The sequence below is a fragment of the Mus pahari genome, chromosome 9 (assembly GCF_900095145.1).
Source record: "Mus pahari chromosome 9, PAHARI_EIJ_v1.1, whole genome shotgun sequence".
Lineage (NCBI taxonomy): Eukaryota > Metazoa > Chordata > Mammalia > Rodentia > Muridae > Mus > Mus pahari.
Genome location: NC_034598.1, coordinates 49592493 through 49617575, shown reverse-complemented (window position 1 = coordinate 49617575; position 25083 = coordinate 49592493). Strand labels below are relative to the sequence as shown.

The following is a 25083-nucleotide window of genomic DNA, read 5'->3' as shown; positions in this document are numbered from 1 at the left end:
ATGAGCCACCATGTGGTTGCTGGGATTTGAACTCCAGACCTTTGGAAGAGCAGTCGGGTGCTCTTACCCACTGAGCCATCTCACCAGCCCCCAAGCTAGGAATCTTAACAAACCTACATAAAGTCACAGAACTAGATAGAAGTGTACCTGAACTACAGTTAATGTAGGTCTATTGTATCTCTGTGTGCACATCTCCAGTGTGTGTCATCTGTCTATTTGTGTGTGTATCCATGTTTTGAGTGTTGTAGAGTTTTTCTCCTGTTTGTCTTGAGGTATCCCCAGTGCTGACCACTATGTATGCACCCTCATTCATTCACCCTTTAGTTCTTTCTACCCCTTCCTTCTGGCACTGCGGTCTGACCCTGACTTGATTTAGTATTTCTTTGTTTTTAAAGCATCTGTGTATGTGCACACATGTATACGTTTGGTGTTCCATATTGTTAGGAAGAGCAAGTGCTGCTAACATTACATATTTGATGCAGATTAGCAGCTTCCTAATTGAAAGATGATCAAGTACAAATATATATAATTAAGTTTCAACTGATGAGTGATTTTAGAAATTGCCTGGTAAATTGGTCTGGGAATGGCTTGTAGCTGCCTCTGCTTTCCACAGGGGAGGCCGAGGAAGCAGCAGCTGTCTGTCAGGAGCTGTTTCTCCCTCTGTCCGTTACCACTCCTCTCTTCTCCCTTCCCAGCCCTTCTGTGGGGTTTCTGCAGCCTCCTGGCTCTGAGCAGTACCAGATGCCTCAGTCTCCGTCTCCCTGCAGCCCACCACAGATGCCACAGCAGTACTCAGGTAAGAGCACAAGGAATCTGGGGTGGGCAGGCACTGCTGAAGAAGGGTTCAAAGGTGGGCTGCGATCTCATCACAGAGGCCTAAGTCTTGACTACACAGTGGTGTACACACCTTGATCCTACCACTCAGAAGGTAGAAACAGAACGGTCATGGTTCCTTGTGCTTTTGTTGATGTGTATGTGCATATACTCACTGTCAGGAAAACCTCTGTCTTTAGACAGGTTTTCTCTTTCTCTTGGGAATGTAAAAACAAAGCTGAGAAACGCTTTTTAAAGCATTGTAGATCGGTTCAACAGACTTTAGTGAGTGCTCACATGCACTGTGGTGTCTTTATTCTGACTACAATCTATAACAAAATCTAAGACTCGAGAGTGAATTTGTACTGGAGATTACCATGGTCCCAGGTCTGGAACTTCGGGCTTTTGACTTTGTCACCCTGTAAGCCATATTGTCAGTCACAGGTCTTCAGGAAACTCCTGAGTTCTATCCCTTTCTGTTCAGGAAGGAAATGGCTTTATGTTAAACAGCTATAGGACTCTTCAAAAGAGCAGGCTATGCCATGTGAATACATATGGCATGTGACCCCTAGCTGTCTGCCCCCAGCACACCAAGGGCACTTGCTCTTGTCTGTTTTTCTCTCAGCACTCCTACACAGCCACACAGCACAGTTAAAGAAACTTCAGGGCTTTGGAGAAGAAATCTAAATTCATCCTCGGGGCATCCCCATTCCACTCTGTTAGATGTGGGGGGTGTGGATAGATCTTCTCCTCTTTTGGTGACAGGGAGCCCCTGGCTGGTTTTCCCATTTAGAATGAAACGCTTTCACCTAAGATGTTTTGTGCTTTGCTGTTAGATGCTTTGAGGCAATTACAGAATTAATCTTGCTCATAAGATATAGTTCACCTTTAAGGTGAAATGACTTCTTTCTGGTTTCACCTAGGCCTAATGGAGATCTCTCACAAGCTAAGGTTTTAAATCCATCCACCCTTTTATTACATGAGTGAGCTCTCTGGTTACCTTTTCTGTCTGCCAAGGGCACTTGGCCTTGAATGTCCCAGTGGAATATGGAAATTGTAGAAACCAGGTCCAAAAATTGCTGTATGCTCTGCTGGTGCTTGGCAGCACATACGTTTTCTTTCCCTTTAAGCTCAGTGTGTGCATGTGTATGCACGTAAGGATGTGCTTGTGTGTGTGTTGACCTCCTTTGTGACACTTTGGTCTCTGGTATCTGTTGTTCAATATACAAAAGGTCTTGGATCAAAAGCAAAGCCATAGGAAGGAATTATGTGTTGCTTACTTGGTCTAGCGCTAAGCCAACTAAAGCATGTTTTGTTCTGGAGACCAATAGTACCAGAGACCTAGGCTCAGTGTGAAAGAAGGAAGTGGTCTAGACTTTCCAGAGCAAGGAGACATTCCTTCCTCTGTCTTCCTGCTGCTTAGGAACTTATCCCAGTTACATTTCCTTTCTTCCCTAAACTGATCCCACACCTCTGACAGTCTTGTGCCTTCCCTCAGTCCTACACATCCTAACGTACGACATGATGTTCACATAACCACCGATATTTAAAAAGAAACACCTTCCTTTCCAGTTTACTGTTAACTCAGAAGATAGATGGCAGGGATGGCCTACAAAGGCCACCCTCACCTTCAGAGGACAGTCACTCCACTCTCCTCTCATGGAGCAACATGGTCACTTTTCCAAAAATAAAGGCAGGGATTAGGGTTGGCTGTTCCTGGAGCAACCGTTGAGGTTATTAATACCTTTTTGTAGTTGCCCAGTTCGTCTGAACCTTAATTCTGCAACTATAATGCTACATATAACTTTCAGGAAATACTTTGTGTCCACTAAAATGGTGGCTTACAGGTCTCCTGAGGTTCATACAAGACTCACATAGACATGAAATGACAGTGACACCTGTACATAGACCCCAGCAACACAGCAGTGCAGACACGGTGATGTACAGAGGGAGCTTCTCACATACTGACTGCCTCAGCTTTAAGGGTTTTCAAGACAGAATGTTCTCTTCTGCTTTAGGAAGATCAGGGTAGGGGCTGGGGAGCTAAGATACTGATTCTGTCCTGTAATTTTGGCTTCATTTCTTTTTCATAGATTTGATCCCTGCTGGTGAGGAAGAAGCCCTATCAGTTTTCAGTTTTCTTTCGCAATGATCTTTAAAAAAAAAAAACTAAACAAAAAACGAAAACCAATTCTGCCAGACATAAATGTCGTCTGCTTGTATTTATGTGGTTTGCTCTGCCCAATCGACCTTTCTGCCCAGGTTTAATGATGCCACTTAAAAAGCCATTCACACGTCCCCTCTCCTTTCTTAGCTCTCAAGCTGAAATTGATTTCCTTACGCAGCCCCCTTCTCCTTTCCACCACTCCCAGCCCAGGCTTCTTCCCCGCCCGAGGAGAAGGAAGTGCTATCCCTGGGCAGTGGATTTTTTTTTAATTGCCATGTCCATTAAGAAGTAGGGACAGTTCAGCTGTTAGCAGACACCACCCGCTTTTGGCTTGAGGAAGAGAAGCATAAAATCAGCTCATCAGTTGAGTGGTGTCTGTGTCCTCGGTTGAGTGAAGGAACAATGCTCCAGGCTGTTGGGGGAGGACTGGGTGTGGGGAGGAGCTCAGAACAGAGGCTGAAGCCAGGACTCTCCTGGAGTTAGAGAAAATAATGGAAGGACTTTGTGCTTTCCCTCCCTCCCTCCCATGGAGCCCCCAGTAGTTCCTGTGTGCACGTTGGCATTAGGAGGTGGTTCCTTTGTCCTGCTTATGCTCTCATCGCATACACTGGCACACACCCCACCTTTCCCAGCCCAGGGCGATAGGCTCCAATTATGAGCTGCCTTCCAGAAAAGCTGTAGATTTGATTATTTTCTCGTTGGGCCCTCGGGTTGCAATGAGGAGTTTGAATAAGGTCAATTGCAGAGTTGTTGGTAGAGGATGTTAGAATGGGTAGAGCTGTTAGGATGGGGAGGAACATGCCCAGAGCAATTCTAGGAACCAGAGAGGTGTTGTGGATGCATCGTGCACCGCAGCTGTGCAATTTCCTGTGGCCCTTTCTGTAAGCCACACTGATGAACGCCCTTCCCCTATGGTGCAGGGGACAGGAAGATGCCAGCCTATGGAACTGGGTGTCTGTTTAACTGGTTTGGTAAACCCTAGAGGGGTGGAGTACATAAATGCGCCAGAGAGTAAGCTCAGGCCCTTCTGTGTCTCCTGAGCTAAGACCTCCTGTCTTTTCTTTTACTTTCCTATGACCAATACTACCTGCATGAACACTCACTCAGCATGACTGGTATCCAGAGGCTGTACCATTTCCCGTCATAGCAGTGTGGTAGCAGCAGCAGTGGCAGCCCTGAAGCACCAAATGTAAAAACACCAGCATTACAGCAAGCTTTTGGGACAGTAATCCCAGCTCCCATTTCTCCACCACCATACTCACCAGCTCAGCCTCAGCAGGGGCACAGCCTGGCTGGTCAGACTTGGGCACTCATGCTGTCTAGTCCCAGTGTGGAGTCAGAGCCCCGCCTGTTCCTCCCAGCAGGGACCATCCATCAAACTGCTTCTCCCTGACTCTTTACCTTCTTTTTACCATAAAGCTTAGACTTAGCATTCCTCCCTGGTGTGCCCTTTTCCTCCTCCACTGACTGAGTAGAGGAAGTAGCCGTGGCGGCCAGCACCAAACCTCACAGTCATATCCAGTTGGGCTCTGGAGTCTGCCAGTACAGCCTTGAGTACAGCTTGAGTACAGCCTTGGGTACAGCTGTCACCCTTCTGGCTACCCTCCTTCAGAGCCCCTGCTTCATTCTTCTACCACTGGACCCCTCCCTCCATCATCCTATTTACTTAGCCAGCACGTTTACAAGGTGGGCTCCACAGAGCACTGATCCCATCCCAGCATCTCCAGGGCACAGTCCAAGTGTCCTACCAGGATGACCTCAGACTCTGCTATCTGCTCCTCCTTTAATGTCTGCACTGTTAAAAGACTGTCCTTTCTGTGAGGACAGTGACCAGGCTTGTTTGTGGCACACTCAGTGTCCAGCATAAGTACTGGCACATAGCAAACATGCAATAAATGTTTGTTAAATAAGCTTCTTATCTCTTAGCGTTTTTCCCACAGTATGGTTATATCTTAGTACCTCAAAATTATTTCTCATTTTCTGAATATGACTTGTGCCCTCTGCTTGAGCTGTTCTCCCATTTAACCAACTGGTGACAAATGAGCTTTGTAAAGTGGTCTAGTGACACTGTGAGCTTCCCTCTTCTCCAGAACAATAGATTTTGCTGTCATTACCACATTCCTTCCCAAAGAAACTTGCACATACCTCCAGCCCTGGCCCATGACCCAAACCCAAACACAGATCGGACAAGCACTGTGCCCAGACATTTCAGCAATCTGACCTGGGTGTTTGGTAATGCTCAATTTGGACAGAATGGAGTAATTTTTCTGCCAATCATAACAAAATGTCCCTCAGCAGGTGAAGGCCAGGAGAGCACTGGCATCTGGTCCCATCTCTTCTCCACTCAAGTCTCTACTGTGTGGGGGTGGGGGGGCTGGGGGTGGGGTGAGAATCAGAAGCCAAGTCAGCAGCCATTTCAGATTCTTGGCAGGACACAGTAAGAGTGGCCCTGAAACAAGTGGGTGGATTTGCTTGCTGGCTTTTCCATTCAGAGATAACTCTACGTCCAGAATAGTTTGAATACCCAATAACTGCTTTCCTCCTGCTACTCAGGAGTGTCACCTTCTGGACCAGGTGTGGTGGTCATGCAACTGAATGTCCCTAACGGACCCCAGGCCCCCCAGAATCCATCCATGGTCCAGTGGAGTCACTGCAAATACTACAGCGTGGACCAGCGTGGTCAGAAGCCTGGAGACCTGTACAGTCCTGATGGTAACCCCCAGGTAAGTCCAACCCTTGTCATTTGTTTTGTTTCATTTTGTTTTGAGACAGTGTCTCACTATATGGCTCTGGCTATCCTGGAACTCATGTAGACCAGGCTGGACCTCAAACACTCAATTCACAGAGATCCACCTACCTCTGCCTCTCGAGTGCTGGAATTAAAGGGGTGAGTCACTATTCCCAGCTCAACCCTTGCAGGCCCAGATTATTCACAGGAAGAAATCTTTATGTCATCAACCAAGCAGCCTCTTTTACACATCTTTCCTCAGATGTTTTAAGGGGAGAAACATGAAAATAACAAAGAGAGTCCTCTCTCAAGGAGCCCAGTTATAGAACAGTCATAGACACAGTTATAGAACAGTTATAGACCACGTCAGACACGCTGAGAACAGAGTCTGCATGGGCCAGGGACAAGTCTGCTCAGCAGCAGGTCACAAGCTCTGATGGCATCTAAAGAGCCCCAGGATGACCTCTGTCCTCCACAAACATGCACATATACAAACATGCATGCACACATAGGGGCCCCTGGGTTAAAATTTACAGAGTTTGACTCAAGGTTTATTTTACTTGCACATTGAAACACAGTAAAACTTTGGGAAAAGGTTTCCAGTTGGCAATTATGAATACAGAGCTTTAGGCTTAGCTACATAGAAACTCCTTAGCAAAGTAGCAAAGCACCGGTGACCTTTACAGTAAGAGTGAGTTCTGTTGACTAATAAATAGGGCCCAAGGAGGAAGGATTGTGATAAACATAAGGATGGTGCCTTAGGGTTTTACTGCTATGAATAGACGCCATGACCAAGGCAACTCTTATAAGGACAACATTTAATTGGGCTAGCTTACAAGTTCAGAGGTTCAGTCCATTATCATCAAGGCGGGAACATGGTAGTAACCAGGCAGGCATGGTGCAGGAGGAGCTGAGAGTTCTACATCTTCATCTAAAGGCTGCTAGCAGAATACTTACTTCTAGGTAGCTAGGATGGGGGTCTTAAAACCCACCCCACAGAGACACACTCACTCCAACAGGGCCACACCTTTCAATAGTGCCACTCCTTGGGCTAGGCATACTCAAACCACCACAGATGGGTTTTGTTGAAGGACCCTTTCATAAGAGCAGGTTCCATTCACTAAGAGACTAAGCTCATGACAAAAGTCTAAACACTGCCCAGGGTTTGGGGGGGGGGGGGATTCACGGAGGATGACTCCATAGAATAGCAAAGGTCAGGGGTCAGGGCTGGAGAGATAGTTGAGTGGTTAAAAGCACTGACTGCTCTTCCAGAGGTCCTGAGTTCAATTCCCAGCAACCACATGGTGGCTCACAACCATCTGTAATGGGATTTGATGCCCTCTTCTGGTGTGTCTGAAGATAGTTACGGTGTACTTGTATCAATAGAGTAAATCTTATAGAAAGAATAGAAAAGGTGGTGAGGTTGTCAGACAACATCCACTCCAAGCCTCTGGGAAACCAAGCATCAGTCATTTTTCTAAAACAGTTTGAAGAAAATAGGCATTCATGTTTACTAATTCTGGTTCCTCTCTAAGCTGTGCCTTCTAAACATACACACAGAGAGACACAGGCAAAACAACTAACTACAGGGTAGGGCTGTTGGTGTAGGTGAGTGGTTCACTGCTTGCCTCGCATATGTGAAGTCCTGGGTTTGATCCCGAGCACTGGAAGTAAGAATAGTACATAGTAGCACAAACTAATCAGGGAGCAAGAGGGAAGTTGGAAGCAACAGTCCGACTTGGGCAGTGCTTACAAGGCCACTTTGTTTCTTGATAGTTGTGAATTGGAAGCTGTAGGAACATAAAAAGGATAATGTGTGTTTGTGGTGTGTGCTCTTCTCTTTCACAGGCCAATGCACAAATGGGCAGCAGCCCTGTCACATCTCCTACCCAGTCTCCAGCACCCTCTCCTGTCACAAGCCTCAACAGTGTCTGCACCGGACTCAGCCCCCTGCCTGTCCTCACACCATTCCCCCGGCCTGGAGGTCCTGCACAGGGTAGGCAGTCAGATGAAGGCGGGCTGCTCTGGGGCTCAGCATTCCTATTCCATACAAGGTGGAGGACTAGAAGATAGTAACAGGTAGGGAATCAGGACAGAAGCATGGCCTCTGACGGACACCCACCTCTCCTGCTGCTCTTCTGTAACTGACCCCAGCCCTCCTTCACAGACGAGGTATTAACTAGGGAGTGTGAGGCTGTGTCAGAAAGGAATGGGCTTTGCTTTAAAATTGTTTCTCGAAGGGCAGTGGTGGTACACGTCTTTAACCCCAGCACTCGGGAGGCAGAGGCAGGCGGATTTCTGAGTTCGAGGCCAGCCTGGTCTACAGAGCGAGTTCCAGGACAGCCAGGGCTACACAGAGAAACCCTGTCTCAAAAAAAAAAAAAAAAAAAAGATTATTTTGCTAGGCATGCCTTAGGAGGCAGAGGCAGGAAGATCTCTGTGAGTTTGAGACCAGCCTATGTATTTTGAACTAGACTCATACGCAGTTGTGAGATGCTGATGTGAGCACTGGGAACCGACCCTCCTCTGTGGGACTCAGTGCTGTTGACTGATGAGCATCTTTCCAGTGTCAAGAAGAATTCGATTTCTAAACAGGCAACAATGAATTTCAGTTACAACACCTGGGTTACAGCTCCAAGACAAACCAGCTGATGTTGAACAAGTTACTTAAATTTATAAATAGACCTTAGTTTCCTCATCTGTAAAATGGGGTTAGGCATACTTAAGATGGAAATAGTCTTATTGCTTTTTGCTTTGTCTGTTACAAGTAATCTAAAAGTAAGATTAAGATACTGTTTAAGAGCCAGGCGTGGGCTGGTGAGATGGCTCAGTGGGTAAGAGCACCCGACTGTTCTTCCGAAGGTCCGGAGTTCAAATCCCAGCAACCACAACCATGGCTCACAACCATCCATAACAAGATCTGATGCCCTCTTCTGGAGTGTCTGGAGACAACTACAGTGTACTTGCATATAATAAATAAATAAATCTTTTAAAAAAAAAAAAAAAAAAGAGCCGGGCGTGGTGGCGCACGCCTTTAACCCCAGCACTTGGGAGGCAGAGACAGGAGGATTTCTGAGTTCGAGGCCAGCCTGATCTATACAGTGAATTCTAGGACAGCCAAGGCTACACAGAGAAACCCTCTCTCGAAAAACAAAAAAAAAAGATACTGTTTAAGAACTTCAAAAAAAGTTTTTTTTAAGATTTATCCATTTTATATAGGCGAATACACTGTCTCTGTCTTCAGACACACCAGAAGAGGACATCAGATCTCATTACAGATGGTTGTGAGCCACCATGTGGTTGCTGGGAATTGAACTCAGAACCTCTGGAAGAGCAATCAGTGCTCTTAACCACTGAGCCATCTCTCTGGCTTGTTTAAAAACTTTAAAATACTCTGAAATAAGTCATTTGTGAGTAGTAAGTTACACAGTACTTTTTGCTACAAGTGCTTTATAGGCTGTGTTCAGCCAGCTGTCCAACAGCAGCACCTGGGACTCTCCCAGTATTGTATTTGCCGTTACACAGCCAGCATTTCTGACTGGGCACCAGGCTCCGAGCCTGTGCTCTTGTTCACTCGGGACTGCCTCTCCTGAGTCAGACACTTGAGGGGTGTGGAGGAGGAGCCTCCCCATAAGATGAGGGACACTCAGCTGGGCCTGGTGGTGCACACCTTTAATCCCAGCACTCGGGAGGCAGAGGCAAGCAGATTTCTGAGTTTGAGGCCAGCCTGGTCTACAAAGTGAGTTCCAGGACAGCCAGGCCTACACAGAGAAACCCTGTCTTGAACCTCCCACCCTCTCAAAAAAAGAAAAAGAAAAAAAAAAAAAAAAGATGAGGGACACTCAGAAAGCTCACCAAATCTCACTTTGTATCCCAGACTAGCTTGGGATTCACTGTGTAGTCCAGGCTAGCCTCAAACTCATAGCAATCCTCCTGCTTCAGCCTCCCAAGTGTTAGAATAACAGGCATGTGCACCAAACTCTTCCCTGGCAATTTACATAGAGTCTGCAGTGGAGAGAATGCATATGGATCTAATAGTCCTGCTTAGAGTGTAGGAAGGGGCACAGCTCTTTGCTTGTTTGTTTCGTCTTGTTTTTCTGAGTCATGGTCTTACTATGCAGCTGTGGCTGTCCTTGAACTCTCAATGTAGACTAGGCTAACCTTGAACCTGTAGAGATCTGCCTGCCTTTGCTGAGTGCTAGGACTAGCGTTTGTGTTACCACATAGAAATATAACCCTTAAATCAGTACCAGCATAGAAAAGGTAGGGCTGGGATGCACTGCTGTTGGTCTCCTAACAGACACTCTGTGTGCTGTGAGGCTCAAGCTCCTGAGGAGCCATACCTCTTACTCCTTAGGTGACGGGCGCTATTCCCTATTGGGTCAGCCATTACAGTACAATCTGTCCATCTGCCCTCCCTTGCTTCATGGCCAGTCAACGTACTCGGTGCACCAGGTAAGCCTGTCCCCTCAGTCCTGAGGCATCAGAATATCTCTCATCTGGGCCCCACCTGTGATCCGTCGGCTTCAACCAGCTGAGCAGACACAGGGGAAACCACAGAATGGATGAAGTAAAGAGTCTTACCCTATTCTTATGCTCCTGGTTCCCCTCGATGCCCAGAAGGAGAGGTTTTACGTCCCACTCCCTGGGAAGTCTAACGTCCTGGCTGGGCAGGGTCCCCAGGGTGGTGCTACTCCTCAGTGTCTAGGGCAGGCATTGGGGCACAAGGCACTCAGTGTTGTTGACGTGGGGTGAGAATTTTATTGGATGTTAAAGGGACAGAGTGGATTGAAGCATGGAAACCGGGGCAAGAGACAAGCACTCAAATCTGCCTCCACTGACCTGGGGACAGCAGATGTTGGTAAGTCACAGAAATCCAAACCCCCGAGGGAAATGCCCTTCACTGCCATCCCAGTACAAGTGGGAAAGCCAGTTGGAAGTGGGGAAATGGAGTCTTCTTTGCTCCAGAGCAGCAGAAGGTAGAGAGACAAAGTGTCTGTGTCCCTGAGCCAGCCATGCAGGGTCTGGAGGTAGACCTTGGAATAGCACAGTGTGGGTGGCTAAGCCTCTTGTTAGTCTGCAGTCTCCTAGAAGCCCTCCTGTCCCTAACCTAGGACATCTCCCCTGGGCCATCCGAGACCTGACCTGGGGAATCTAGGAGAGGGGCTTTCCTCCATAGTCCAGCTGTTGCCTAAACAAGGCAGGAGAGAACGGACAGGAAGGAACTACAGATCATACTTCAGGTTGAGCTACTGCCTTCAGTGAAGGTTACTAACAGAACTCCATCTCACAGTAGTGACTCCCTGTGAAGGAATGGAGTTGTAGGTGCAGCTCAAAAACCTGAGATTCTAATTCTCAGTCCCTTCTTACTTCTCTGGGTTAGGAGAAAGGAAGGTTCATTTTATCTTTCTGGCTGCCCTCTACCCTACCTTATCTTGATGGGGTTAAGTTAGGTTGATCTGGGGAGGCTACGAGGGAAAGGCAGGACTTTTGAGGGTTTGGGGGTACAGGCTTGGTCAGTGACCCGGCCTGGCCACTGTCCAGTCTTTACTCTCACAGCCATTTGTCTCTCCCCCCCTTTCAGTGCTGGGAAGGGTGCTGGAGGTGACTGACCTCCCTGAAGGAATCACCCGTACGGAGGCAGACAAGCTCTTCACCCAGCTTGCCATGTCTGGTGCCAAGATCCAGTGGCTTAAGGACGCTCAGGGGCTGCCTGGTGCAGGCGGGGGGGACAACAGTGGGACTGCTGAGAATGGCCGCCACCCGGACCTCGCAGCCCTGTACACGATAGTGGCTGTGTTCCCCAGCCCCCTGGCCGCCCAGAACGCCTCCCTTCGCCTCAACAACTCTGTGAGTCGCTTCAAACTCCGAGTGGCTAAAAAGAACTACGACCTGAGGATCCTGGAACGAGCTAGCTCTCAATAGCTGGGGGAGGGGAGGGGCTGGCACAGTGGGAGCAAGGGCCAAGCACAGGGAGCCAAGGCGGATGGACAGATGGATGACTGGCCCAGTTCCATTATGGCTGAAGAGAGAAACAAACAGATTCTCACACCGGCATGGGACTCCCTTGCCACAGGTCCCCCTTTTCCCTGATTGGTCCCCTTCTGTCTCCCCCTCTTCCCATCTTTTATCATTTTTTAAATCTCTTCTCCCACCATGAAATTAATTTCTTTCATATTTTTGGCCAAGTAGAATTGAAAGGCCCCGCCCTCCCCTTTTCCCATTTCTTCACCAGCCCAATCTCCCTCCCCTCTTTTGGTCTTCATGAATATATTTATATGGACAGAATTAAGAAAAATAAATTGATTTCCCCATTCGTTCACTTCCCCCATCTCGTCTCCCCAAACCCCACAGAGTTAAAACTTGGGACTCCCTCACCCCTAATCCATCCCCAGAACACTTGTATATTGTTTGTTTGAGGTTTGTGCCACAGTAACAGACACAGTATTTAATTGCACATACAGATGTTTGCTGGGCTCACTGTAAATTTTATTTAATCTGGTTTGTTTTTTTTTTTTTCGTTTGTTTGGGGAGTTACTTGGGGGGAGGTTGGTTTTGTTTATAAATATAAAAAAGCAAAACCCTGTCACTGGCCATCAGTCGCGGTTTGTTTCACTGTTGCTCTGTTGGTGTGGGCTGGGTTAGAAACTCTAAGTAGGCCCAGTTCCACAGCTGCTGAGAAGGGTTTTTACAGGTTAGGAAGATTTCCCTAGCGTGTGCACATGTTTTTCTAACCTCTTCCTTCCGGTCTCTCCTCTCCCCTGTACACAATTCTCAGCAGTGGCTGAGTCTCTGAATTGTGGTCTGTGGTTCTCACACTCTGCAAACTGTTCTTGATCAAGCTCATTGCTTCTCAGCGCTGGGCCTTTGTGTCCATATCAGAGGCTTCTTCTTGCTCATTAATTCTAATATTCATTATAGCCTGACTACTGAGCCAGGCAAGTCCAGTCCAGAACTAGGTCAGGATGCTGGCCTCATTCCTGTCCATCCAATCTTCTGAAAACCTTCAGGGATGGAGACCTTGCACCTTTAATCCTTAAAAGCACAGGGTTGGGTTCTTGGCAGAAACACAAATGGCTGCTATTTATAATAAAAACACCTGAACTTGCAGTGCCAAGGTGCTCACTCACCAGTCCCTGTCCCTGTTCCTGTCCTGTCCCTGTCCCCTGCAGTTGACAGAACTGAGAATCACAGACTACCACTTGCAAGGTAGAGCTGTGTAGAGGAGAGTTTCCAGGCTGCTGCCTCAGTGCTGCAGCCTGAGAATCCCAGCACTCAGGAAGCAGACAGGCAGACCTCTGAGTTGAGACCAGCTTGAGCGTACCAAATTCCAGGACAACCAGGGCTGCATAATGAAACCTTCCCCAAACCAAACAGAATCCACACACAGTCATAACCCTAACAGATAACCCACAGAATAGAAAAAGCTGCATCTCCCAAGACTGCAGCCACCCCCTTTCCTTTTCATTCCTATACTAGGCTATCCAAGTGTATGAGAGGTGGGATTGCAGTTAAAATGGGTAAGCACTCTACGGCTTGGCTATCTCCTGGTTTACAGTTCTCATGGGGAAGGGAACATTCCTTACAGATGAGAAACACTCACCATGAAGCCACCAAGATGGCTCAGTGGGTAAATGCTTGCTACCAAGCCTGAAAACTTAAGTTTGATCCCAAGATACACAGAGGAAGGAGGGAACTGACTCTGGTACGTTGTCCTTTGACCACATGTTAGAGGGCATGCTCCAGTAAGTATCCACACTGAGTATAGCTTAAACGATAAACATATTCTTAGCAATACACCTCACTACAGAAGGCAGCTATGGGCTGGCAAGATTGGTGAGTGTGCAAGCCCGGCATCCTGAGCCCAATCCCCGGATCCCACTGGATGGCCTCTGACGTTCACACACACCTGCGCTCACACACATCCAGACAGACAGACAAGAAGAGAGGACACAGGCAGCTGTAACCTTTCCAGGGTTAACTTCACTCATCTGCTCCTTAGACCACAGGGACCAACCCGTCTCTTTTTAAAAGGTTTATTTTGTTAAGTGATTTGCCTACATGTGTTTAAATACACAGCATGTCTGCCCGATGCTTACAGAGACCAGAAGAGGGTGGAACTAGAGTTGCAGAGCTCTGTAAGCTGCCACTTGGGTGGTGGGACCTGAACCCAGTTCCTCTGGAAGAAAAGTTCTGCCATCTCTCCAACCCCGTAGCTTTTGGGTTTTGCCACCATCTTTTTCAGTAACATACATTCTCTTCATCTTACGGACAGAATTTTAGGGGGAAGGGGAGAGAAATGCACCTGTGCAATTGAGAAAGTACTGCATACTCTCGGATGAGCTGCAAGTGAGAAAGTCTTGCGTGACTGAGAATCCTGTGTCACGTCCTCTTCTCGGCCCCTAACTCTCTCCTAGCCTGAAGTTTTGGTGTTAGCTGGGCATGGTGGCACACACCTTCAGTCTCAGCTGGGCATGGTGGCACATGCCTTCAATCTCAGCGCTCAAGAGATGAGTTCAAGGCCAGCCTGGTCTACAGAGCAAGTTCTGGGACAGCCAGTGCTACACAAAGAAACCCTATTTTATTTCCTGGGTGGGGGAGGCAGGAAATAAAATCCAAGAACGTGACTGAAATGAGCGCAGGGAGGGTAGAATTGGAACAGTTATTTGAACCTTAAGGGGAGAGCATGGGGGGATTCCATTGTCAGATCTAAAGTTCCCTCACGTGACTGTATCTTGGACACAAGTTCCTTTCCTGCTGTGGGTCTAGCTTGGCAGTCTAGCACATAGTTAGCATGGCAAACCCCTGGGTTCAATCCCTGGTACTTGGGGTGGGGTGCTACAGTATTGGTTAGAAAATGCCCATTCCTGCTAAGCTAGTACTGACCTGCTCTGTGTAAATACTCAGAGAAGAGCTATTCTGGGGGGGGGGATGGGAGGAGTCAGGGTCGAGCCCTGCCCCAGACCTCCTGGTTCCAATTTCTGCTGGTCAGCTGTGCTCGCAGCTGTCCACTGTCCTCCAGCCCTGTCACTTCAGCTCTGGCACCACGGTGAGAGGCTCCAAGGCCTACTAATACTGTCTGGGTGGCTGGTGTGGGTCCAGAAGGTACCAGAGGGGGGCTTACCCTGAAGGAAGAAGGCTAGCCCTCCCCAGCAGCGCCATCAAGGTCTCAGAGACCCCTTTCCACTGTGAACCAACTTAGGGAGTCTCGAAAGTAAGTCGTCTCTTCATTATCCTTTCACTTCTCCTAACCTGAGTCTGTTGGGCTTCTTCGTCTCTCTCCTCACCTGTGAGTAGCCCGGGGTTTTAAAGTGAAATTGTCCCAGTTGAGGATGAGTCAGGATTGGAGGAGGGGGTAGGGTGTGGTGGGGTCCAGGGAATGAAGGAGTAAGGGAAGGAATGGTTCACATTACTCTGAAAACCTAAAATAGCTGAGGCCTGAGGCAGGCCAGGGAAGAACTAGGCACAAGGCCCCCAAGGCTCAGGAGATACGTAGGGGAGGACAGATCTCTGGACACACCTTCAGACATGCAGACGAGTTCACCGTGTTAACCAGGCCAAACCTCCCGAAGCCACAAGAAGATGTGTACCATCGATCAGAACCACCTGTAGGACAGCTGTTCTCAACCTGTGGGTCGTATAGCAGAGTCCTGCATGTCAGATATTTATATTACAATTCATAACAGTAGCAAAAGCATAGTTGTGAAGGAGCAGTGAGATAGTTTATGGGCCACCACCACACAAGGTACCAGCCTTCGGAAGGTGGAGAACCACTGCTGTAGGAGAACCTAGAAGACAAGCCAGTGGCCTTGAGCCGCATATTGGATTTGTAGACTCTGGGCTTGCTCCTTGATGTGGAAAGTATCAGTGTAAGGAACGGGCTGGGAAGTCTTTCCTCTGTTGGACATTTCTTGGGGGAACTCCATAGAATCTCTTCATAAGCTCTGCCAAAGCTGTCTAACCAAGTTTCTCCCAAAGCCTCCCCTTCAAGGGCCACCCTACTGTGTGCAGAACTGCTGGGAAACAGCAGGCAGGGATTAGATCTCACCACCCCTACTGTGTGCAGAACTGCTGGGAAACAGCAGGCAGGGATTAGATCTCATAGCGGGGGCCCAACCTCTTGTAGGATGACAGAAAAGGAGGTGGTGGAGTCTCCTCAGCCCCCCTTTCCAGGAGAGACTCCGCAAAGTGGGGTGAGTCTGGACCTGTGTCCGCTATTGGGGGATTGTTCAAAGGGCTGGGAAGCCGTCACACAGCCTCTGAAGAAAACTGCTCTGCTTGATACCGCTTGTGTGCGACTCATTTATTATTGGGACAGCCAACACCTGCGACACCCAACCCCCTAATCGCAGGAACATTGCTTTCCCATGGTTGGAAAATAAGACCATGACTGTCATTTAATGTTGGGTTTCCTTCACCCCTCCCTCAGCTACAGCGACTGAAGCAGTTATTCAAGAAGGGCTCTCCAGAGACAGCTGAGATGGAGCCTCCCCCAGAGCCCCAGGCCAATGGAGAGGCGGTGGGGGCTGGGGGTGGTCCCATCTATTATATCTATGAGGAAGAAGAAGAGGAGGAGGAAGAGGAGGAACCACCCCCAGAACCTCCTAAGCTCGTCAATGACAAGCCCCACAAGTTCAAAGATCACTTCTTCAAGAAGCCTAAGTTCTGCGATGTCTGTGCCCGGATGATTGTGCGTGAGTCTTGGGGGAGCAGAGGTGGTAGGATGGAAGTCTCATGAGGAGGGACAGGACCTAGGAGAGATGTGTCTGTGTAGACAAACTGGCAAGATCCACCCTATGGAAACACTTGAGGTTGACAGTAGAAGGCAGGCAGATCAGAGCTGAAGTAGCCACGGGGCAAAAGGGAAGTGGACATCCAGAACCTCACTCAAATGTTCTCCCCCTTGAAGTCAATAACAAGTTTGGACTCCGCTGTAAGAACTGCAAAACCAATATCCATGAGCATTGTCAGTCCTACGTGGAGATGCAGAGATGCTTCGGCAAGATTGTGAGTAGTGAGGCTCTGGGGAGCGGGAAGGTGGAAGGAAGGCACAGGCCATCAGGTGCTCCTTGCTGGCCCCTAAAGCCATTCCATACATCTCCTGCTTTCCCTTACTCTAAAAGGGGCTGAGCACTCACTCATGGCGGGTGGGATCCTGGACCCTGCCTTGCTGCTTCTAATGCTCTCCCCATCCCACCTGCAGCCACCTGGTTTCCGTCGGGCCTATAGCTCCCCACTCTACAGCGACCAACAGTACGCTGTCTGTAAGTGCCCATACAGGACCCGAGGGAGGGGGGCAGGCCTCCAAGGTGGTGTCATACTACCCCTTTAGGAAAAGAAATTCTGAAACTGGGTCATTCTATCTCCATAGCTCTCTGGCAGTCTAGACTTTTTATAGCCATTTCTGGATACAATGTTTAGTCCCTTGGTTTATAGCCTAGAGAGACATGAATGAGCAGGCCAGTGGTAGACAAGGACAGAACCTTAGTCAGCTCCCTTTAAACCGTTTCTAAGCAAGAACAAGGATTTAGACTGTTTTAACCCTGTTACAGAGTGATTCCACATCCAGGGGCCGGCTCAAGAGCTATGGATATCCTGCCCCACCCCCAGAAAAAGTTCCTAATCTGGCATCACTTCAAAGTGTATTCCTTGTGGTTGCATTGATGGTACAGGCCTTGAATCCACCACTCACAAGGCAGAGGCAGGCAGGTCTCTCTGACTTCCTTATGTAGCCAGGGCAACACAGCAAGGAAAACACATAAAAGGAAGCACAGTGGCAGGCCTGTGTTCAAAGCTCATGTTTCTTTTGGACACCCGGTGGTCATGGGGGCTGAAAACTGGCTCAGATGTATTTGGCAGAGAAGCTGGATTCTGCAAAGAGTGTGGGTACCAGCAATAGCGCACCAGCTTGCACACGTGCCACTTAACCAAAGAGAAGCAGGACAGTAGTTATCCCAAGCATGTCCCAACTCCCAAGAAACTTACCAACGCTGCCTTTCCAACACTGTCTAGTACTCTGCCTGGAAGCAGTCCCATCACAAGGCATTCCCAGTGGTGGTTTAGAGCCCTTACAGACTGGTGCCCTAGGTGTTACACAGCCGGCCCTTCCCTCTCCCCTCCATCTCCAGTCCCCCAACAAGCCCTGTGAGCACCGGCTGAGTCCAGACACACCTCTGAGAGGTCTCTCCTCCAACCCCTCCTCAGCCTTCCCAGTGATGTCGTCTTCTTCCTCCCATCCCACCAGCTGCTGCCAATCGCAATGACCCCGTGTTTGAAACCCTGCGCGTCGGGGTGATCATGGCAAACAAGGAACGGAAGAAGGGGCAGGCAGATAAGAAAAATGTGAGCATCATAGGCCCGCACAGAGGCTCGTTCCAGAAGCTCTGTGGGTCAGGCCGTTTCCCCTGCAGGAAAACCGACAGAAACTATGGGTCCTGTGCCCCCAAATGGTGCAGCATAGCCAGACAGAAACATTGCTGTGTGAAATTTTAGATTGTGTGTGTGTGTGTGTGTGTGTGTGTGTGTGTGTGCTTATACACCTTGCTGTGGGCCTCTGCATGGGAATTCCTGCCCTAGGGCTGAGAATGTAGGTCAGTGGTGGAGTACTTGCCTCATGTGCACACTTGCGTAAAGTGTCCTGGTTTAATACCCAGTCCTGAAAACAAACTGGCTCCTGATATACAGCATGCCTTCTCGGCCCCCTTCTAAAATGAGAGACTGCCACAGGAGACTGGGTCCCATCCCTGGCGTTACTGTGTAGCAGGCAAGAGTTTACATTTGGAGACGAGAATTTGCCATTCCAAGTAAGAAAAGGGTTGTAGAGCCAGCAGATGTCCTTGAAGAACTTCTGATATGAGTATTCATCTTGTTGATGAAACTGTGACACAAAGCCACAGGTCAAGGGCAACCTCATTGTCTGTTACAAAAGACTTTCTCTCTCTTTCTCTTTCTCTCTCTCTCTCTCTCTCTCCCTTCCTTCCTCCTTCCTTTCTCTCTCTCTCTCTCTCTCTTTCTTTCTTTAAAGATTTATTTATTTTATGTATGTACATGAGTACACTGTAGCTGTCTTCAGACACATCAGACAGAAGAGGGCATCAGATCCCATTACAGATGGTTGTGAGCCACCATGTGGTTGCTGGGAATTGAACTCAGGACCTCTGGAAGAGCAGTCAGTGCTCTTAACCTCTGAGCCATCTCTCCAGACTTTCAAGCTTGGTAATGCTGGAAATGTGTTTGCCTGGGCAAGTGATTAATTTCTCCCCCGACAACCTTATAAACTAATATGAATGGTGTTGGTTAAGTCAATTCCAGTTCTGGGGTCTCTGTGGGCACCAGGCATGCACATGGTGTACAGACACCATGCAGGCAAAGCACAAGCACACATAAAACGAAGATAAAATCTTAGGGGGAGAGCAGCAAGCCCTCGGCACCACCCCCACCAAGCCCCTCCCCCTTTTTAATGGTGACAAGTGACCATGACCTTGAATGTCCTCTGGGCCTCTTGCCTTCACTTCCCAGGTAACACATGTCACCACACCTGCTTTGTGTGACCATAGGGATCAAAACCAGGGCATCACGCATTCTGGGCAAGCATTCTACCAAGTGAGCTACACCTCTAATACACACTCCGTTCCATCTGCTCTGAGGGCCTTCCTATATAACACTCGCTTTATAGATGTAGCCTTGAATTCATGATCTTCCTGTCTCTGCCTCCCGGGGCCAGAATTGGGCTTGTACCACCTTGCCAAGCTTTAATGACTTGAAACCTCATAAGAGAAAATTTACTTTCCTTGGATAAAAACAAAAAACAAAAAACTTGCCTAGCCAGGCAGTGGTGGCACACACCCAGCACTCGGGAGGCCGAGGCAGGCGGATCTCTGAATTCGAGGCCAGCCTGGTCTACAGAGTGAGTTCCAGGACAGCCAGGGCTACACAGAGAAACCCTGAAACAAAGCTAAAGATCTGATCTCAAAATGGTCGATATAAAGCTTAGATACAGATAACAAATTTCAGTCAGTTAACTATGAATGATACGGCTGTTTCTTAGATTTTGTTCTCATCAGGGAAACATGAAAAGTTGTTGCCTTAGGTCAGGTGAGGCGTGCCTGTTGTCCCCGCACTGGGGAGCTGGAGGCCAGAGGATCAGAAACCCAAGGTCAGTTCTGGCCAAGTAAGGAGAGCTGAGCTGAGCTGATGAGACTATTTCAAAACAACCAAAAGAAGAGGAGAAAGAGAAAACTGGGCTGCCACACACACACCTTTTCTTACACACTGGAATATAATTTTTTAAAGATGTATTTATTTCATGAATGTAAATACACTATCTTCAGACACCCCAGAAGAGGGCATCTGATCCCCATGACAGATAGTTGTGAGCCACCAGGTGGTTACTGGCAACTGAACTCAGGACCTCTGGAAGAGCAGCCAATGTTCTTAACCACTGAGCCATCTCTCCAGCCCCACACTGGAGTATTTTTAAGTAGATAGTATAATGAAGGGCCTGAAATCTGAATCAGGGGTGATTTGAAAGGACTAAAGATCACCGGGGAAGAGAAGCCAGAAAGCATGTCTGCCGTCCTCAGATATTTAAAGGGACTGTGTTTGATCCCCATTTAAAGCCCCAAACATTAAGTCAAGACTGATGGATACAGATGTTCTTTAAATTGCATGGACTGTATTGTAAGGTGGTGAACTCCCAGTCATCAGCTATCTTCAGGCACAATACTGGCGGCCTCCCTGCCAGCATGCTTCAGAAGAAATCCTTGAATGTCTTCTGGTGGTTGGACTTTCTCCGAGTACTCTCCAGAGCTTGAGTACTGTTGCTCTACTACTCTCTGGCCTGCCTGGAGAGGCAGTGAAAACACAGGATCCCAAGACAGCCTGTCTCTAACTCTAGTGTCCCCCTCTAGCCTCTGGCAGCCATGATGGAGGAGGAGCCAGAATCAGCCAGGCCAGAGGAGGGCAAGTCACAGGATGGTGAGTGTCACTCCTCTGCATCCACAGAGATGGGGTGGGGTGGAGGGTTTAGCTGCTGTATAGCGGGTGGAGAGAAAAGGCTGGACTCAGGGTGAGGGGAGTGATGGATGCCCTCCTGGAGGCAGAAGCAATTTGTCTGTTTTTCCCATCCAAGGAAACAATGCAGAAAAGGACAAGAAGGCCGAGAAGAAAACTCCCGATGACAAAGTAAGTCTTTCCTCCCTGTAGGAAACCCTGGTCCTCTTCCCAGCCAAGGTCTGACATCACTCACAGCTCTTCCCATTACCCCCTACCCACTCTCCACACTGAGACAGACACACAAGCTGATGCAGCCCTCTCATCCCGGGAGAGGTAAATCGGAGTCTGGTAACTCATCGCTCTCTTGCACCCCCAGAACAAGCAGCCTGGTTTCCAGCAGTCTCATTACTTTGTGGCTCTCTATCGGTTCAAAGCCCTGGAGAAGGATGATCTGGATTTCCCGTGAGGCGCCTTCAAGGGAGGCGGGAGTGTGGGGAGCACCGAGGAGTAAGAGATGAGCCGTCTGTGGGAATGGAGGAGGGCAGAAGGGCAGGTACCCTGCAGCACAACCAGGCACGGGCATGTGACTGTAAATCAGAGAGGATCTCCTTCCTATTCCAGGCCAGGGGAGAAGATCACAGTCATTGATGACTCCAATGAGGAGTGGTGGCGGGTAAGACATCGCCACCGCTAAGGTGGGCGGGTAAAACATGGCCACCACTAAGGTGGGAGATGGGTAGTCTAGAACCTGAGATCTCCAGCGTACCCACTGCCCTCTCTAGGGGAAAATCGGAGAGAAAGTCGGGTTCTTCCCTCCAAACTTCATTATTCGGGTCCGAGCTGGAGAACGTGTGCACCGCGTGACCAGATCCTTTGTGGGGAACCGCGAGATTGGGCAGATCACTCTCAAGAAGGACCAGGTATCTCGGGAACCCAATCCCAGGCCTGGTCGCACCTCTCCATCCATGCACCTCGGAGGGAGGTCCTAACCCATTAATGTGTACGACCCTCCCAAACGTCCCTGCGCTCGTCTTCTGTCCTTAATTTTTTTTCCTGGTCCTCAATCCTTTAAACCCCTAGATCGTAGTGCAGAAAGGAGATGAAGCTGGTGGCTACGTCAAGGTCTACACCGGCCGCAAGGTGGGGCTGTTTCCCACCGACTTCCTGGAGGAGATTTAAGTGTACTGGCGCCTGCTGGCGGGAGACACCCACAACTCGTTCTGGGCGGGGCCCAGTGCGGGCTAGGGAGGGAAGGGGCAAGGGGAGGGAGTACTGGATGAGGAGGGTCGGAAAGGCCCACCAGAGCATAATGACGTTTCTGGGGAGGGTCTGGTTCCCACCTCTCTTCCCTGCCTAGGGTTCCGGACACCTGGTGCGCTGAGCCGCCTGTACCGATTAGGCCCACACTTCAGGTCCATCCAACCTTCAAGAGCTTGGGGGTGGGGGTGGGGAAGCATCTCCATAAGGAGGGGCAGAACTGTCAAATGTTTCGAATTTATTAAAGTTTTAACAAAAGTTTAAAAAGTTGTTTTTTTTTTTAACTGTGGTCGAAGAGAAGGCCTGGGAGGGAGGGAGTATGCTCCACCAAATTGTCAGATTTTGAAAATCCAAGCTGGTGTGAGGAGTCAGACTTGCACTCGCTAGGCTAGGCTAGGCTTCTGCTGGAATTGAAGAAAAAGCCGGACTGGAGTCTCCAGCCCATTGCCCCCGTGGTTGGGAGAATAGCATGGCAGAAGTAGGTACCTCCGCTAGACCATGCCCATTTAGCCCATGCAGTTCTGAACCTGGCTCAGAGCCCAGCTTGGCCACCAGGGGGCGATGCAAGATCTCAGTTGGAGAGAGAGGGATGGGGAGGGGCTGGAGGGGTGGCTAAGGGGAGAGAACTGTAGACACCAAGCCTGAGACCCTAGGCCTGGGAGGGGGTGGGGTGCGTGCCGTCTCCATGGCAACACTTCCTCTAGTCCTCTGGGAACTGAGCTAGCGAGGCCGGGGGGCCTAACCCCTCCCGCACGGCCCCTGCCCCAGCCCTTTTCCGACAGGTACGGAGTGAGAGGACGCCTGGCAGACAGCTAACCGGTTCTAGCGGAGACCCCCCCTGCGGCGCGCCGTATGCAAATGTTATTATTTGCATATGCAAATATGCAAATGTTCCGGCCCTGGTCAGGGCGGCAGGTGGTGAGGAGCGGGAAGGTGTGCGGAAGGGAGCAGAAGGAGATGAGGAGTTTGGGGACCTAGGAGCCGACCATTGAGAAGCAGCTTGGGGTGGTCGCTGGAGTGGGGCAGGCGGAAGGTCTTGGGTTTGATAGCGGGTGGGGGAGGGTCGGCCTGGCCAGCCAGAAGCTCCTCTTCTACTCTATGGGTTGTCTGCCAGGACTGAGGTTGGCACCGCCTAGCAAGGTTGGCAGCGGGAGCCCGGGCACCATCTGCTGCTGGAGGAGGGGGGAGGGCAGAGGCTCAGCTGGGCTGGGAAGAGGAGGGCCCCGGGACGGGCACCCCCTCCCCTTCCGTACAGAAAAATGAGGTGTGCTGGGGGTAGGGAAGCACACAACAAAACTCGCTGCAAAACCGGGTCTTGTTCCCTTCGCCCTTGGCTGTCAAGCTCGAAGCCTGGCGGTGTGCGGGCCAAGACCTTAGAAGAACATTTGAATAGTCTCCCTCTTTATCATGACTGGACTGGAACAGGAGCAGATCACAGGCACACACACACACACACACACACACACACAAGTCAACCTTTTGCCCTATCCCTCTTGGGAGTCTGCCTACCACAAGTAAGGCGAGGAAGGACGAGGACGCTGCCTGTAGTCATCAAGAGGTCTGTGGGATTCCCAATCTGAACCCCACCCCGGACTGTCAAGAGCCCCCCCAAAATACTGAAGCAAAACCAATTTACTGGCTCATTGGGCAGCAGTGTTGATGTAGGGGTGTCGAGGAGCAGGGAGAACGGCTCTTCTCTCCCTATACTTGCAGGGTGCCCCCCTTCTCCCTCGCCTTACCGAGCCGGCAGCTGTCCCTAATTAGAGCGGCGGTTTAATTGGATTTATCAGCAGTTAATAGGAAATTAAGCAAAGGGCCCGAGAGAAGGGGGGCGGGAGGAGCCGGGAGACAGGCTGTGCTTAACTGGGAGGAGGGACGTTGGGGGGGTCCCAGGATTGGAGGACACTGTCTTGATTGAACTCTGTGATCACACCTCCCCCTCCTGCCAGTTGAGTTAGGCCCTGACCAGTTCCAAGAGATGGCAGGAGGTATGGCAGGGACACTGTTTGCCCCCAGTGCCTCCCACTCCCACAAGCCAGCTGCCTGGTGATGGATGACTCTGCCACACTCTGCAAAGGTCATAAGTCTAGGCCAAGGAGCAGACTGAATTGAAAATAGATCAGAGGAAGGGCATTACAGGGTCCAAGCCACGGTGAACACTCTCCTCCTTCAGGTTCTTATTGCAGAGAGAGAGAGAGAGAGAGAGAGAGAGAGAGAGAGAGAGAGAGAGAGAGAGAGAGAGAGAGAGAGAGAGAACTCCTTCTTAGACAAATGGGCAGCATGCCCAAGAAAGTGAGGGACAGACTGACTGACCCTGTCTTCAGTGTCTTCAACCTTCACCTCACCTCAGCTGGGACCCTGGGGACCTCTTTATGGCCCTTGCTTATGTCCCACCAGCCACCGCTCTCCCTTTCAAATGCTTAAGTTGGGGCTGGCAGGACCTGACTGGAGTGTTTCGGGAGGGACTGAGGGATCGAGGAGGTCTGCACCTGAAGGCCTGGGAAGGAAGCTTGTGGGCCAATCAAGCCAGGGCCACGGGCTTCTGAGTCCACAGCCCCAGGCAGCTCCTGTCACCACCCCCTCATTACACTGCTAAGCTAATGAGGGCTAACAAGGCTTGCTGGGGGGACCTAGCGACTTCTCTCACACACGCAACCCCTCAGGGCACAAATGGCAGCGCCTGTGTGTGCAGAGAAGGATTCCCTTCTCTGTGCTACCAGGATATGGGATATGTGAGACTGGGGGTGTGATGTGTGTCTGCATCCCAACTCCAGATGTTCCTGTACGTGTTTCCATTTTGTCAATTCCTCTGGGTCTATACTGCCCGCTTTGTCCACCCCCCCATTTCTATGATTCCTGTCTATAAGTCCCAGGGTGGCTAGGTGTGTTGAACGTTCTTTCAAACACGCTTTGACATGCATGCCAATCTGTCTGTGCACTCTTTGAGTCTGGATGTGTCCAGGTGTGCAGACATCACTGCTTCCAGGAACGTATGTGTGAAAATCAAGAGCCACTGCTGTGTGTGTGTGTGTGTGTGTGTGTGTGTGTATGAGAGAGAGAGAGAGAGAGAGAGAGAGAGAGAGAGAGAGAGAGAGAGAGGGGGGGGCTTGCATGTGCGCACGCT

The 25083-nt window shown here is 49.7% G+C and overlaps 2 protein-coding genes across 17 annotated transcripts in view; both read left to right on the top strand.

Moving 5' to 3' along the window:
* Positions 1-12307, top strand: part of R3hdm2 (R3H domain containing 2) — a 119296-nt gene extending 106989 nt beyond the window's left edge. For 8 of the 16 annotated variants that reach the window (XM_029542039.1, XM_029542040.1, XM_029542046.1 and 5 more), the window contains 6 exons: positions 696-796; positions 5534-5703; positions 7557-7704; positions 10066-10163; positions 10485-10569; positions 11293-12025. In XM_029542039.1, coding sequence (XP_029397899.1) covers positions 696-796; positions 5534-5703; positions 7557-7704; positions 10066-10163; positions 10485-10569; positions 11293-11633 — 943 coding nt within the window. In that variant the 3' untranslated portion in view covers positions 11634-12025. Of the gene's footprint in view, positions 1-695; positions 797-5533; positions 5704-7556; positions 7705-10065; positions 10164-10484; positions 10570-11292 lie in introns of all 16 variants that reach the window. The other 8 variants (XM_029542049.1, XM_021204455.2, XM_029542042.1 and 5 more) reach the window with 2 other exon arrangements.
* Positions 12308-15835: 3528 nt separating this feature from the next.
* Stac3 (SH3 and cysteine rich domain 3) lies at positions 15836-22038 on the top strand. Its single transcript, XM_021205451.2, has 11 exons — positions 15836-15901; positions 16138-16402; positions 16618-16715; positions 16912-16972; positions 17953-18050; positions 20618-20684; positions 20839-20891; positions 21079-21164; positions 21324-21375; positions 21485-21622; positions 21783-22038. Exons 1-11 carry the CDS (start codon positions 15836-15838, stop codon positions 21879-21881), a joined length of 1083 nt encoding a protein of 360 aa, XP_021061110.1. The 3' UTR covers positions 21882-22038.
* Positions 22039-25083: the final 3045 nt, after the last annotated feature.